This window comes from Sceloporus occidentalis, unplaced genomic scaffold (assembly GCF_023333645.1).
Source record: "Sceloporus occidentalis isolate IW3139 unplaced genomic scaffold, rSceOcc1.0.p SCAF_1, whole genome shotgun sequence".
Classification (NCBI taxonomy): domain Eukaryota; kingdom Metazoa; phylum Chordata; class Lepidosauria; order Squamata; family Phrynosomatidae; genus Sceloporus; species Sceloporus occidentalis.
Genome location: NW_028316981.1, coordinates 240,845,600 through 240,860,152, shown reverse-complemented (window position 1 = coordinate 240,860,152; position 14,553 = coordinate 240,845,600). Strand labels below are relative to the sequence as shown.

General features: G+C 39.6%; 1 protein-coding gene across 2 annotated transcripts in view; it reads right to left on the bottom strand.

The window, feature by feature from the left end:
• ERCC6L2 (ERCC excision repair 6 like 2) overlaps positions 1 to 14,553 on the bottom strand; it is an 84,295-nt gene that overhangs the window by 62,747 nt on the left and 6,995 nt on the right. For both annotated transcript variants that reach the window (XM_089490924.1, XM_089490918.1), the window contains exons 3-5: positions 13,809 to 13,871; positions 10,747 to 11,171; positions 2,628 to 2,747 (exon numbers count right to left, since the gene is read on the bottom strand). In XM_089490924.1, coding sequence (XP_089347050.1) covers positions 2,628 to 2,747; positions 10,747 to 11,171; positions 13,809 to 13,827 — 564 coding nt within the window. In that variant the 5' untranslated portion in view covers positions 13,828 to 13,871. The remainder of the gene's footprint in view (positions 1 to 2,627; positions 2,748 to 10,746; positions 11,172 to 13,808; positions 13,872 to 14,553) is intronic.

The window sequence follows — 14,553 nt, the reverse complement described above, 5'->3', positions numbered from 1 at the left end:
GCATGCATCCTAAGAATCCAGAAGCTGCACCAAAGCTGCACTCCAGTGCTTAGGAATGGAGTGTGGCTTTGGCACGACCTCTGGACTCTTAGGATCCATGCATCATTTAAATAGCATACCTCCAAAGAGACCCGAAGCAGCTTTATTTTGGCAGTCTGTAACAGGCCAATGAGATGCACTAAACAAAAACAAGAAGCAAGCACCAATGCTTATATTCTCCTGTGTTGTGCTAAACCTTCAAAATAATGAAATGTCTTGCATATAATCCCAATTTCCAGACACTGAATGCTCAAAGGATTTGCTCCTGGGGCAATTTTGGCTAACTACTTACATAATTAATCACTTTAAATTAATTATTGTATAAGATTTTATAGACCTCATTCCGAAGAAGCAAGAATGAAATTGCTCTTTGTAGAGAGAAAAATAACTCTGCCAAGTTTCCTATGATTATTTTTATTAGCAACTGCACTGTGTTTCAGGTCACATTTAATTTTCATTCAGACCCCAAATTTCTGTATTACATGGCAAGAATTTCCAGTGAAACATAAAGCATTTAATAGAGGAGTACAGATCAATTTCAGGACTGCCTTTATACTTGCTTGTCAAAGCTTTCTAATTGTGCAGTGTTATCTACAGCTAATCAGAATTAAGTTCCTCTGTGTTAAATGGGTTTTATCTCCAATAGGATTGTGCCTTAAATATAACTTTAAGCTGTTTCTGAAATGCTACTAAAATAATATTTTGACCAGAGCAATGGATTATAACAGAAACTGCTGTAACAATGCCATCAGTTGGAACAGATAATAGTGCCAATGCATTATTGCAATACTCAGCAAAAACAGAGGAGATGCTGACAAAAGTGGCCTCAGAACAGAGATTGGCAGCTCCTAATTTGAGTGGGATTGGGGGGAGGGGTAACCTAACACTGCCATTTCAGAGTGAAGAATCCCTCTTCCTCAAACTACACACTGACACTGACAACAGAATATTTTGGGCAAGACTGTGTTATACACGGCAGACTAGACCAAGAATCTTGGATATGGGAAATTTATGATGAAGTAATTAACTACTCAAAAATGGTATGAACATAAGGCATCTTTCTGTATTCACATAAAATGATCTTCTCCAAAATGGTGTCCTCTGGATATATAGGATTACCATTTCCTACCAAAGACAATGCTAACTGGGGGTAATGGAAGAGGTAGTCAAGTGGATGAGGAGCATGCCAAGTTGGAAGGCAGATATAACTAATAATAATAATAATAATAATAATAATAATAATAATAATAATAATTTTATTTGTATACCGCCCTTCTTAGAATCAGGGCGGTGAACAACAACTATACAACACTACAACACTTTCTATACAAAGCTCACATTTCAAGAAAGTGCTTTCAGACACAAATTATTTTTAACACTAGTTGCCACCCACAGCTGCCAGGTGAGCGATTTCAAAGGCATCAACAATGAGATACAATGAGACAATAAAGCATCCCACTTTCAGGCTTGGATGGCAGGCACAAAAGTTTTCTGCACATACAAAATAATTAGTTTCTGCACAAACTTCACATTTTGGGGTGTAAATTTATTTTTTGAAATAGGGCTAAAGTGTAAAGTTGAAAGCTGAACTGAAGCAATAAAAAAACAGTTTTACACAGATGTAACAGATTACACAGATGTAACAATGTTGACCAAAATTACACAGATTTGGTTCAGGATTTTAATCAGGAATGGGTAACATGTGAGAAGTGAGTCACAAGCAGTCCCCACTCATTTTCAGCTGCTTCCAAGACTCTCACCACTGGAAAAATGTTGAATGTAAAACATTGATTAATGTAAAGAAAAAAATTAAGATGTAATTCATATACACCAATTAATGTAAAAAATGTAAAATTGTTAATTTTTGACATCTTTATACAGCTTGGGTATATGAAGTCCTATTTTGCTTGGTTTCAGACTCTTCAAAATACTACCTTACCCAATATGAAACAGCCTGAGTTTTAAGATCCTCATTGTTGTGTGCCTTCAAATCATTTCCAACTTAAGGTGACCCTAAGGTATATTTTATTTTAACTCATATTGTGAACTGCCTTGGCTCTCAGACTGAGAGAAAGTCAGGATATAAATTAAATTTAAATAAAACAATTAATCAATCATTGTGCCCTTTCAAAATAAGACATCATCTCATTAGTCAAAGGTGCTCCAAGATCCCTTTGCATACTGATTCAGAGTAACACGGTTGTGTCTTTGAATCCTGTATTTTAGCAGCTTCATAGCAACCAGCAACCTCATTAAATTATCTGAAGCTTGTCCAGAATGCTTAGCCTTTAATATGTGCACAGAATACAGGCAAAATGTTTTATTGTCCCCTAAACCATTCCTCCACATAAGTTACAGAAAAGGTCAGCCGGTGCGCAAGAGCTCTAACAGAAACTCACTGACCGCAGAAGGTACCCAAAAACTTTTGTTGCTCAAACTGTTTAATTGTCAAGGTGGTCCAAGCTGGGAGGAGAGGGGACTCATCCTGAAACAGCAGAAGAAATTCCCCTCCTTCCCTGCACTTGGACCACACATCATACAGCATTTTCAAAATGTTGTGATTTAACATGCTTAAATTCAAATCTTACTTTCTTCAAAACAGATGGCATTTCATTTTTCATTGTTCTTAACAAAAATTCTGGCATATTATTTTCAATATCGGCACGTGTCCCCTTTTTGTTCAGCACTGCAGCCAGGAATGAAATAACCTAGGGAGGAAAAAAAATAGCATGAATGATTAAAAAAAAGGGGGAAGTGTTAGCCAGAGAAATTCAGCACAAGATTTGGTCTGGGAATTCATACTACGATACCTACTGCTAATGCTCATATTTTCAGTATCCTCACAGTTACTTTGCCCCAGGACTCCAGATGCAAGCTTTCACCAGAAAATGCACATCTACTGTTGCAACTGGCGATATAAGGACATAGCATACCACACAGCTAAGCAAGGGATGATACAGTGTGGCTGAACATGCCTTGATGTATAAAACACTCGAACACTCATGGCCACAGACTATCTCCTACTCGTTCAATGAGAGGCAATGCGTACTTAGAAAACAAAGCCTTCTTAAGCAAGTAGTAGAAATGGGAGCTTTGGTGGTCAGAACCAGAAATGCAGGTAAATTCCATCTAAGTGCTGGTAAAGGCAATGGGGAATACAAACACCTCTGTTGCAATATCCCATTTCCTTTACTGGTATTCCTGCCCAAACAACTGTTTTGTTTTTTTTTGTTTGTTTGTTTGTTTGTGTTTTTTTTTGGAGAGGCAGGGGGAAAGAAAGTAAAGAGGAGAAGGGATGTGGAGAAAGGGAGGCTGGCGAAAACTTTTTGTGAGTGGAAAGGAAAAAGAGAAAGAGAAAAAAAAACCAAACCCTGAACGTGGCTCCTGCATCCAGCCTTGTTTCCTTTTTTGAAACAGAAAAGGAGTGGCTGGCAGCTGCATATTGCAGTGGTTTGAAGAAGAAGGGGGGATAAGAAGAAGAAGGGGGGGATTAGAAGTCACTGTGACGTCTAATCGTTTAAGCGCTTGATTGACAGCTTTAAAAAAACGGTTCCAGAAAGACAATGGGAACAGGGAACAAAAAAAAAACCCGCATCAAAATACAATGGAGAAATATCAACGGGAACGAGAACATGGGTCAAGAAAAACCGAGTCCATTTGCTCCCTTTGGACCTGATTCGAATACGACTCAGAAACTTGATCCGATCCAGACTCACAGCGATATATGTCGTTTTATATGCCCAGTGGGAATGGGGTCAATGAGGACTATCTCTGACAAGCAGGAGTTTAGGGTTCCAGTTCCTGTGTAGTGTCAGGAGAGTGGAGTTGCCCATCACTGATTTTGAAGCTTATACTTCCTCTACTCTTCAAGCACAAGTCATCTACAAAGGCAACCAAGATACTTTCAGGATAAAAAAAAGTCCAAAGCAGTGGAGAATAGAAGGGAGGTGGTAGCAATGATGAAATAGGCCAACCTAGATTATTTATCTAGATGTTTCATTTCAGATTTTATCCTGAAAGTGTCTTGGTTGCCTTGTAGATGACTTGTGCTTGAAGAATAGAGGAAGTATAAGCTTCAAAATCAGTATGGGCGGCCCCTTCCCTCATCCCATCCTTGGCCAAGAGAGCCCAAAGCCATGGAGAAGCCCAACTGGGAGGCAGTGTGCAGCAAACTAGTTGCAAGCTTACTACAGGCACTGTCACCTGTCTGTTCTTCTCCACTGCCTTGATTAATTTTGGCTGAGAGAGCCAAGGCCATGGAAAAGCCCGAATGGGAAGCAACATGGTGAGCTGGTTGCAAGCTCACCACTGCCGCCGCCACCTAACCATTCTTCTCCACTGCCTTGAACTCTCTCCACTGAGAGAGCCCAAGGTGATGGAGAAGCCCAAATGGGAAGCAGCTGCCACAGCCAGCGGAGCCAAGGATGGGATGCGGGAAGAGGCTGCCTACCCCACCAGTGGCTGCAGAGGGGGGCATCTGGGGGGTGTACTAGGCAGCTTCGGTGGGACGGGGACTGAGGTGAAGTGGTCAAGAAAGGTAATGGAGAGTGCATGTTCTTCCCTGCCTGCTGCTGCTTCTATTTCCATTGCCCCCTCCTCCTGATCTCTCCATGTTTTCTCCCTTGGAGGGACTGCTTGCCTGGGAGTGACAGCATGAGTTTACAGCACTGGGATGACACCATCCCTAGAGACGCCAACTCTAGTGATGCTACTAGATACAAAAACCTACCCATACCAGGCAGTTTTCCAGACTGGATTTTACTGTGATTATTTAAGTACAAGTGATGATGCTCTCCATTTGCTATAGGATTAAAAGCCAATATTAAATTAATCCAGTTCATAAAATAGCTCTGTCTTCAACCAGATATTTATTATTCAACTAGATGAGCAATTAAACATTAAAAAAAGAATTACCACAGTAAACAGTGTAGATACACACCCTCTTCCAGTTTAGAATGAAATTCAAACTGTTCTGTAAATAACATGGTTGTAATGGAATTCTGATCTTCTCACTATGAGCCCCAGGACAGTATCACAAAAAAAGGCAAACAACACAAGAAAAACTGGGAAGGGGAATAAAAGTTACAAAATGAAACTGCAGAGTAAAATCAGTCCGAATTACTGCTCAAATTACAGTTTAATCCTTGGATTTCTCACAGAGCAGACTGATATTTCAATTTTGGAATGAATGGCCATTCTAAGAAAACAATGTTACAGGCGTCTTTCTTCCTGCTGACAAGAGAGCATTTTTACAAGGTATCTTTCCTCACATACTGTCATTTGGCAATGCGTGTTATACACTAATGTCTGGGAAATAGTGTAATAAAATTTCCCAACAGCCAAGACAAAAAAAGCAAGTGGAAATCAGTTTTGTTTCTAAAAGGACACAGAGACTGGGTAGTATTTCCTTGTATTTCTTCGTTTGTTATTACATTAAAAAAAAATAAAAGACCTCGGAGTTTCTAATGTTCCTTTTTTAGATTCTGGGAGTTGTCATCCAAAAAAGTAACTTTTCAAAACTCTGCTTCAATCTCAGCAGTTATCTGCCTTAAGTTTAGGAAATAACATAAACTGGATGGCAAAAATCAATCCAACTTTCTTAATATTACCAATTGCTTATCTACTTGTTGACATATTCTAAAAGCTGAAATATCTGATGATTTAAGTTTCTAGACTTCACCACTGAGGAGAGAAAATAGGAAAAATATGTGACTGCATTGTTGTTGTTTGTTCAGTTTAATTTTTATACCCTGCACTTATCTTAATCATCAAAATGATTATTAGAAAACCAAAACCAAAGATAAACTTGTAAGATGTTAAGGAGGAGTGTAATCAAGTCCCCTCCCCCCCACTAAAAATCTGTGGTTTTCTAACAAAGTAAGACTATTTTGCTCAAAATGTATGACAATTTTATTTTTTAAATGAAGAAACTTAGGGTTTCCCGTTAGAATCATAGAGTTGGAAGAGACCACAAGGGCCATCCAGTCCAACCTCATTCTGCCATGCAGGAAATCTCAATCAAAGCATCCCCGACAGATGGCCATCCAGCCTCTGTTTAAAGACCTCCAAGGAGGGAGACTCCACTACACTCCGAGGGACTGTGTTCCACTGTCAAACAGCCCTTACTGTCAGGAAGGTCCTCCTAATGTTGACCTGGAATCTCTTTTCCTGGAGCTTGCATCCATTGCTCCGGGTTCTAGTCTCTGGAGTATCAGAAAACAAGCTTGCTCCCTCCTCAATATGACATCCCTTCAAATATTTAAACAGGGCTATCATATCACCTCAACTTTCTTTTCTCCAGGCTAAACATCCCCAGCTCCCTAAGCATTTTCTCAAAGAGTATGGTTTCCAGACCCTTCACCATTTTTGTCATCCTTCTTTGGTCATGCTCCAGGTTTTCCACATCCTTTTTGAATTGCAGTGCCCAGAACTGGACATAATATTCCAGGTGAGGCCTGACCAAAGCAGAATAGAGTGGCACTATTACTTCCCTTGATGTAGACACTATACTTCTATTGATGCAGCCTAAAAACGCATTGGCCTTGTTAGCTGCTGCATCACACTGTTGACTCATGTTCAATTTGTGGTCTACTTGTACTCCTAGACCCTTTCACACATAGTCTCATTCAGCCAGGTGTCCCCCATCCTATATCTATGCATTTCATTTTTCCACCCTAAGTGCAGTAGTTTCTCCATGTAGAATTTCATTTTGTTAGCTTTGGCCCAGCTTTCTAGTCTATTCAGGTCATTTTGAATCTTGATCCTGTCCTCTGGGGTATTAGCTACTCCTCCTAATTTGGTGTCATCCACAAATTTGATAAGTATGCTCCCAATTCTGTCATCCAAGTCATTGATAAAGATGTTGAATAGCACTGGGCCCAGGACAGAGCCCTGTGGGACCCCACTGGTCACTTCTCTCCATGATGAAAAAGAGCCATTGTTGAGCACCCTTTGGGTTCGGCCAGTCAACCAATTAAAAATCCATGTAATAGTTACTTTGTCTAGCCCACATTTCAGTAGTTTGTTTGCAAGAATGTCATGGGGAACCCTGCCAAAGGCCTTACTGAAATCAAGATATACTATATCCACAGCATTCCCTTAATCTACCAAACTCATAATTTTATCAAAGAAAGAGATTAGATTTGTCTGGCATGACTTGTTTCTCTGAAACCCATGTTGACTTTTTGTGATTATGGCATTGCCTTCTAGATGTTCACAGAGTCTCTGTTTAATGATCTGCTCCAGAATCCTTCCTGGTATTGATGCCAGACTAACTGGACGATAATTCTCTTTTTTCCCCTTTTTGAAGATGGGGGCAAAAGTATTTCTCTAAGTTTACAAAAATCAGCTCTCCTAACGCCTAGAAGGTGTGTCTGACTATGCCTGGCTTCTCCTTTCCACTGTATAACAAACTCCAGGAGAACATGATCACTCCCACCCAATGATCCCACCCTTTGCACCCCATTAATCAGGTCATCGTTGTTGGTTAGGATCAGTTCTAAAATAGCAGATACTCTTGTTGCCTCTTCCACTTTTTGAACAATGAAATTGTCTTCAAGGCAAGTGAGGAATTTGCTAGACCTTGAGGATTTGGCTGCATTTGATTTCGAGCAAATATCAGGATTGTTGAAGTCACCCATCACTACTACATCTCTCCTTTCTGAGTGTGTGGTCATCTGTTCTAGAAAGGCATCATTCAATTTCTTCATCTGACTTGGGGGTCTGTAGTAGACTCCCACAATAACATCCCTGTTATTTACCTCCCCTTTAATTTTTATCCAGATGCTCTCCACCTGGCTTCCAGGATTGATGTCCTGGATCTCTCCACTGGTGTAAATATCCCTGATATATAATGCTATTCCACCTCCTTTCCTGTTTGGCCTATTTCTCTTAAAAGGTTATACCCCTCTATTACTGCATTCCAATCATGAGACTCATCCCACTAGGTTTCAGTGATGCCTATTGGTATCATATTTGCTTTGTTGTTCAAATTCATCTTGCTTATTTCCCATGCTCTGTGCATTAGTGTAGAGACATCCAAGATCATGTATCCCCCTACTTGCTGCCTGTGCAAGTTTTTTTTGCCTCCCTTCCACTGTTTGCCTTGTTCCCTCTATGAGTTTGACTATTTTCTACAGCCCTTTTGCCTTCCAGAATACTGTCTCACTCTCCCATATAATTCAGTTTAAAATCCTCCTGATCAATTTTTTGAGACTACTGGCAAAAATGTTTCTGCCAATTGGCATGAAATGCAACCCATACTTTGTTAGAAGCCCCCCTCATGGAATCGCAGATCATAGTCCAAGAATCCAAATCATTCTGGGCAGCACCATCTGTGGAGCCAATTGTTTATATCTGCTATTTTCCTCTCCTTTCCTGGACCGTGCCCTTCAACTAGCGGAAGAGATGAGATGACAACCTATGCATCCAGCTCTTTCAGCTTCCCACCCAGAGCTTCATAATCCCTTCTGTTATTCTGAAGGCTGTGCCTTGCAGTATCATTGGTTCTCACATGGACCAAAAGGAAAGGGTAATGGTCAGTAGGCTTGACAAGTCTTGCCAGCCTGTCTGTCAGTTCTCTGATCTTGGCCCCAGGCAGACTACACACCTACCGAGACATCTTGTCAGGTTCACAAACCACTGTTTCTGAACCCCTCAGCAAGGAGTCCCCCACCACCACCACACACCTCCTCCGAGGCTTAGCAGCAACTATTCCCTGTGGTGATACTCTCAGGCTTTCCTGCTGCTCTGCCTCATCATCCCTGATAAGGGAGAGAGCTTCAAATCGATTCTGTAGCTGCAAGCCCCCAGAACAATCCCTGGTTTCCCTACTTCTGTGTGTGACATTCCTCCATCTACCTTAGTTGCATGTTAAGTGACCTCCTCCTCCCCAACAACTTCCTCTGTGTGTTTCCCATCCAAGACCATCCAGTCTGTTCTGTCCAGGAAAGCCTCTTGCTCCCTAAGATACTAAAGGGTAGATATCTGGGCCTCCAGCTGCTGGACTTTCTCTTCCAAGAGGACTACCAATTTGCACTTGGTGCAGATGAAATTCCCCACATCCCTAGGCAAGAAGATAAACATCCCACAAGTGCTGCAGGTGACTTGAGCAGATCCCTCAGTGTCCATACTGAGAAGTCTTAAGGAGGAAACAAGACTGTGGGCTTCCCCCTCAACTATGGGCTTCCCCTTTTAAATACCAGCATAATGGACCCCTGTTGGCTTGGCCTTTGTCCCCAAGCTCTGTTAGCGAGCTCAATCAACTGGGCCTATAGTTATCGATTATCATTATTATTATTATTATTATTATTAACTTTATTTATAAAGCGCTGTAAATCTACATGGCACTGTACAAAACCAAGTAAAGAGAGCTCCTGGCTATTAGATCCTTGCAGACGCAAGACTCTGACTCACTTCCTGTGAACAAAAGTCCCCACAAGTCCCTTAAAGAAACCCCATATTAAGGACTGCTCTCAATCAAGTGAAACCATTCCTCCACACATTCCTTCCATTTGCTACTACACAAAATTTGAATTTTAAATGAATTCCAGCACCCTTTATGAGATCAGTAAAGCATTAATTAAATATTTTCCGTAACAACTCAGTGACAAATACAGATAAAAAGAACCCTTAAAACTATTATTTAGTGTTACATAAATGTAAAGACAATGATATTTGGATTCACACAAGCTTTTCACCTCATTTCCACATGGCAATTCTTTATCTATCTGTTTGAGAGAAACGATAATTTCCCATTTGTTTGCACTGTCAAAATACAAAGATTATTCACCTTAACTTAGGAAAGAAATAAGAAAGAGTGGAAACAAAACATGTCAAGGATCCATTTTCCACATGGCCATTGTTTTCCAAGGCAGGTATAAACCTTGGTTGCTGGTTTGGGCCACACAGAAATCTGCTTTGCATAAGAAGAAAAAAGCCAAGAATCGTCACATGCAAGGGTAAGAGACAAGCATGTTAGAGCTCCAAACCACATGTAATCATTATGTCTGAACAACCCCATTGGTCTTCCCATATTAGTTATAAAGGAGAAGGAATTTAAAAGATTGAACTACAGCATTGGAACATTAATAAACATGAAGTTGTAACACTCAAAGGGTACCTAAATCACTAGGCATGACCCACTGACTAGAGGGCATAAGGATAGGGTGAAAGCGCCCTTCTGAAGGCAGGACAAGACATACTGACTTTCCACACTGGTAGAAAGCGGATTGAAATCTACAGCTGGTGGCATTTCTATGGGCAGCAACTGCACTTTGGCTACCAAAGAAGACATTCCAGGCTGGGCCAATAGAGGGAGAGAAGATCTGAAAGCCCCTTTGTTTACTGGAGTCTTTCAGCTTTTCATCCCTAAAACAAACTGAAGCAAGAATAACTAATCCGTCCCATGGAACCAATGGCAGTGAGTAGCATAAAACAGAAATGCAGAAACATGCAGAATAGAGATAAGACTAGGTTAGGACTAGGACACACAGCTTCTGTCTTGATCAGAACAAACTGACAAGGCTTCAAAAGTGCCTAAGAATCTGTGATTAGGCATGCCTCTTCCCATCTCAATGTATTTCACTGTAAATTGTTTTTAAAAAATCACTTTTCTTCCCTATAAAATTCAAGTAATTTTTTCCTGTGATCTAAAAATCAAGACATTTTTAGCTTTACAGTATTTTAAAAAAAGAAAGGGAAAACTACCTGTATTGTCTTTCCAAGTCCCATGTCATCTCCAAGAATACATCCACGTTTACAAACATAGTGACCATGTAAAAACTGGGCCCCTTCCCTTTGATAATCACGTAGGTATCTATTAATTGTAGAAGGGATCTGAGGCCCATCCTTGAACAATTCAAAGGCAACTGCAGAGGATGGAAGTCTTCTGTCAGGAAAATAGGGTTTCTCTAAATCTTCATCATCAAATATTAAGTTCTTTTTTGTATCTTTGCTAGTTTTGATCCTACAAAGTTTTGCTACGAGTACTTTCCTTTCTTGAGATGTGTCAAAAGAAACAATTGCAAAAAAATTCCCATTCTTGTCTGTCTCAAAGGATAATATTGTACCATCATAAAGCTTTCCATTTTCAGAAAAAGGAGCAAAGCACTTATCTCCAACATGCCACTGGTCTGTAAAAAGCACATACAAAGAAAATAACAATTCAGACGATCAAAATCAATGTAATGAAGTTCATTTAACTCTGTTCAATGTGGTGGGGAATGCTTGCTTAACAGAATACAAGGACATAAGATCTGTTTTTTAAAAGCACCTGTGTTGCATAAGAACACCTTTCTTATCTCCTTCCCTCATCCACACTAAGGAGAGTGCAAGGTGAAAAGTAAATAACAACAACAATTTTAAAATCTAGAGTTTGTCATTTTGAAAAGGGTTTCTTTCCTGTTTTGTGGGAAACTTCAGACTTTTTCAGCGTGGACTACACAGGATATAACATTTATAAAACATTCCCCCATATATAATTTTAATACATATCATTAGCACAAATTGAAGACAATGTTTACAAGCAAATATTAAAAAAGAGGCCTGAGCATTCATTTTTGTAGCATTAACCATATTTCAAAATACTGTTAAAATTAATTTTAAAACAAGCTGGTGTGTGGATTATAATGACAAAATACACTTTTTTGTTAATTTTCAGAAACATCAGCTCTCAGTTTAAAAGGGTTTTTTAAAATTAGTTCCAGTACTGATATCCAAAAAAACTGGGATAACACTGAAAATCTTTGATTTAATTACTCCTATGGAAGCTTTTTCAGGTATTTAAATGTGAAAAGAGCTATATTAAAATAAGACTAATAAGTAATAATACAACACCAATGTAAGAGCTTTTCATAGAGTTTTTTGTGGGTTTTTCAGGCTATGCAGCCATGTTCTAGATTCCTGACATTTTGCCAGCATCTGTGGCTGGCATCTTCAGAGAAGAGCTTTTCACATTAACAATAGTTGTCAAGGGTAGAAAGTTATCTTTCTCAGAATCATACGGAAGCTTATTATGGTAATACATGGCTCTCTAGATGTTGCTGGACCACAACTCCTATCAGTCCTGGTTATTTAGGCTATTGTTGATGGGGTGGCACTCCAACCACATCTGGAGGGATACAATGTCCCCATCCCTGTAGTAACTAGGCAAACATAATATCCTCCCCATATATTCTTTTATCCATCAAACAAGAAAAGTCCTATTTCGTTGTTTAGGAAGCATGTGCAGCTCAGACGCAAGAAGAGGAATGTGCTTATCCAGCACCACTCCACTGTTGCTTTCTCCATGCAAAAAAGCCAATTAACACACACACACATGCACAGAGGGTTTTCTGGTTGCAAAAACAGCCTTGGGAGCGACATGTGGCCACATATGGCCACAGTTTGCTCAATCCTAGTTTATAACAGGGACTATAGGGTTCTCAGACATTTTGAAATGCAGCTTCTATTAATCTTGGCTATGCTGCTTGGGGCTGTTAGGAGTTGCAGCCCAACAAAATCTGGAGGCTCACAAATTCTCCAATCACTTTAAAGACAGCATGGGATTTATTTTGGCTCTGCACCGGCTCAGAACACAGGGTGAATACTGTACTTAATCTCATGGACTATTCAGATGAAACACTCAGAGCTGGGGACCAGACCACACATTCTGAGGGGCAGGCCTGGTCTTATTAACCATATATTTTTAGTCTTCCATCAGAGCCAGCCTAAATCTGTGCAACTCATTTGATATCACAGTGAAGGAATCTCAAAACCATGATATAAACTGAGTTGGGAAGGCTCAAATGGCATTCCCTGAACCTGAACCTGTAATATATTGTATTAAGATGAAATCAAGCATTACATTTTCCACTAAAGGATAGCATTACAGTCGGACCAAATGTAACCTGAATTTCGTTAAATAAAACTATTTTTGAGTGACTAAAACAAATGAAGAGCCTGAAACTATGTGGGTTTTGTAACTCAAAACTATGTAATGTTGGTTATGGTCTAGAAAGCACTATACAGCTCAGGTCCAAGGTATGTGAAAGGCAACATATGAGTTTGTCCATGTCTTGAGATTGTCTGGGAAGGCCCTTCTCTCTGTCTCATCAACCTCACAGATATTTCTGGTGAGAAGACAGGAGAATGCCTTCTCAGTATTTTCTCCTAGACTTTGGGACACCCTCACTGCTATCTTTCTGTACTTGAGGACTGCTTGCTAAAGGGAAAAGGTCTTTCTGTAATGTTCTATACTGTCTATATTTGTTGTTTTTCTTTTTTATGGTCATTCTTTTAACTGCTTTTTAAAATATGACTAGTTTAATTATATTTTTTAACTTTTGTATGTTGTGATTTTTTTTGTGGTATCTATTTTAATTTTTACAAGCTGCCTTGAGTCCAAGATTGGGGAAATTGTAGGATATAAATATGGCAATAATAATAATAACTGTGGTGTCTATTCAGATGTGAAATCTATTCAGAAGCTAAATTCAGAGAGTCTTACACAACGATAAATGGATGTATATTCCAACCTAAGGCAATCTTTAACAAGGTTTAATGCTACTTAATTAAGCGAGTTTTACTACCTAGTAAAGATACTTATTATCAGACTACATGTCTGTTATTATATTCACACTTACCTGGGAAAAATTTCCCTTACATTAAGTGCTGCTTACTTCTGAGTAAAGGCATAGAACATTGATTTGGAAACAAGTATAAATTAGCACAAAAAGACAGGCCCCAATATTGTTTTCTTCTTTAAGGTAGCTGTCAAATAAATAACTCACCTGTCAAATTATCACACATTCCTACTTAAGCATATAAATGTGGATGCCCAAACACCAATACAACTGGAAAAGGAAAGCACAGAAAAATAGCTGTATTGACAATCTGTTAGGCAAGTATCATCAACTGTACATATATATGTTTTTATCTCACTGAATGAAATGGCCCAAACAAAGCAAAGGGAAGCAAACTTTAAAAATAGAACCCTCAAAATATAAAACAGATATTAAGACTGCATCCACACTGCAGAAATAATCCAGTTTGACACCACTTTAACTACCATTGTTCAATGTCATGGAATTCTGGGAATTGTAGTTTGTTGTGGCACCAGAGCTCGCTGACAGAGAAGGCTAAATGCCTACCTGTTGTTGTGTTTCTGACTTACGGTGACCCTAAGACAAACCTATCGTGGGGTTTTAATGGCAAGATTTGTTCAGAGGTTTGCCATTGCCTTCCCCTGAGGCTAAGAGCATGTGACTTGCCCAGCATCACCCAGTTTTCATGGCTGACTGGGAATAGAACCCTGGTCTCCAAAGTTGTAATCCAACATTCAAACCACTATGCCATGTTGACTCTCCTCACAAAACCACAATTCCCAGAATTCCATAGCACTGAGCCATGGCAGTTAAAGTGGTGTCAAACTGCATTGTTTCTACACTGCAGATGCAGCCTAAGTCCTTTCACTAAAAAACATAACAAACAGAAATTCCAAATAACATCCCAGCATGGGGGGAGGGGGGGAGTACT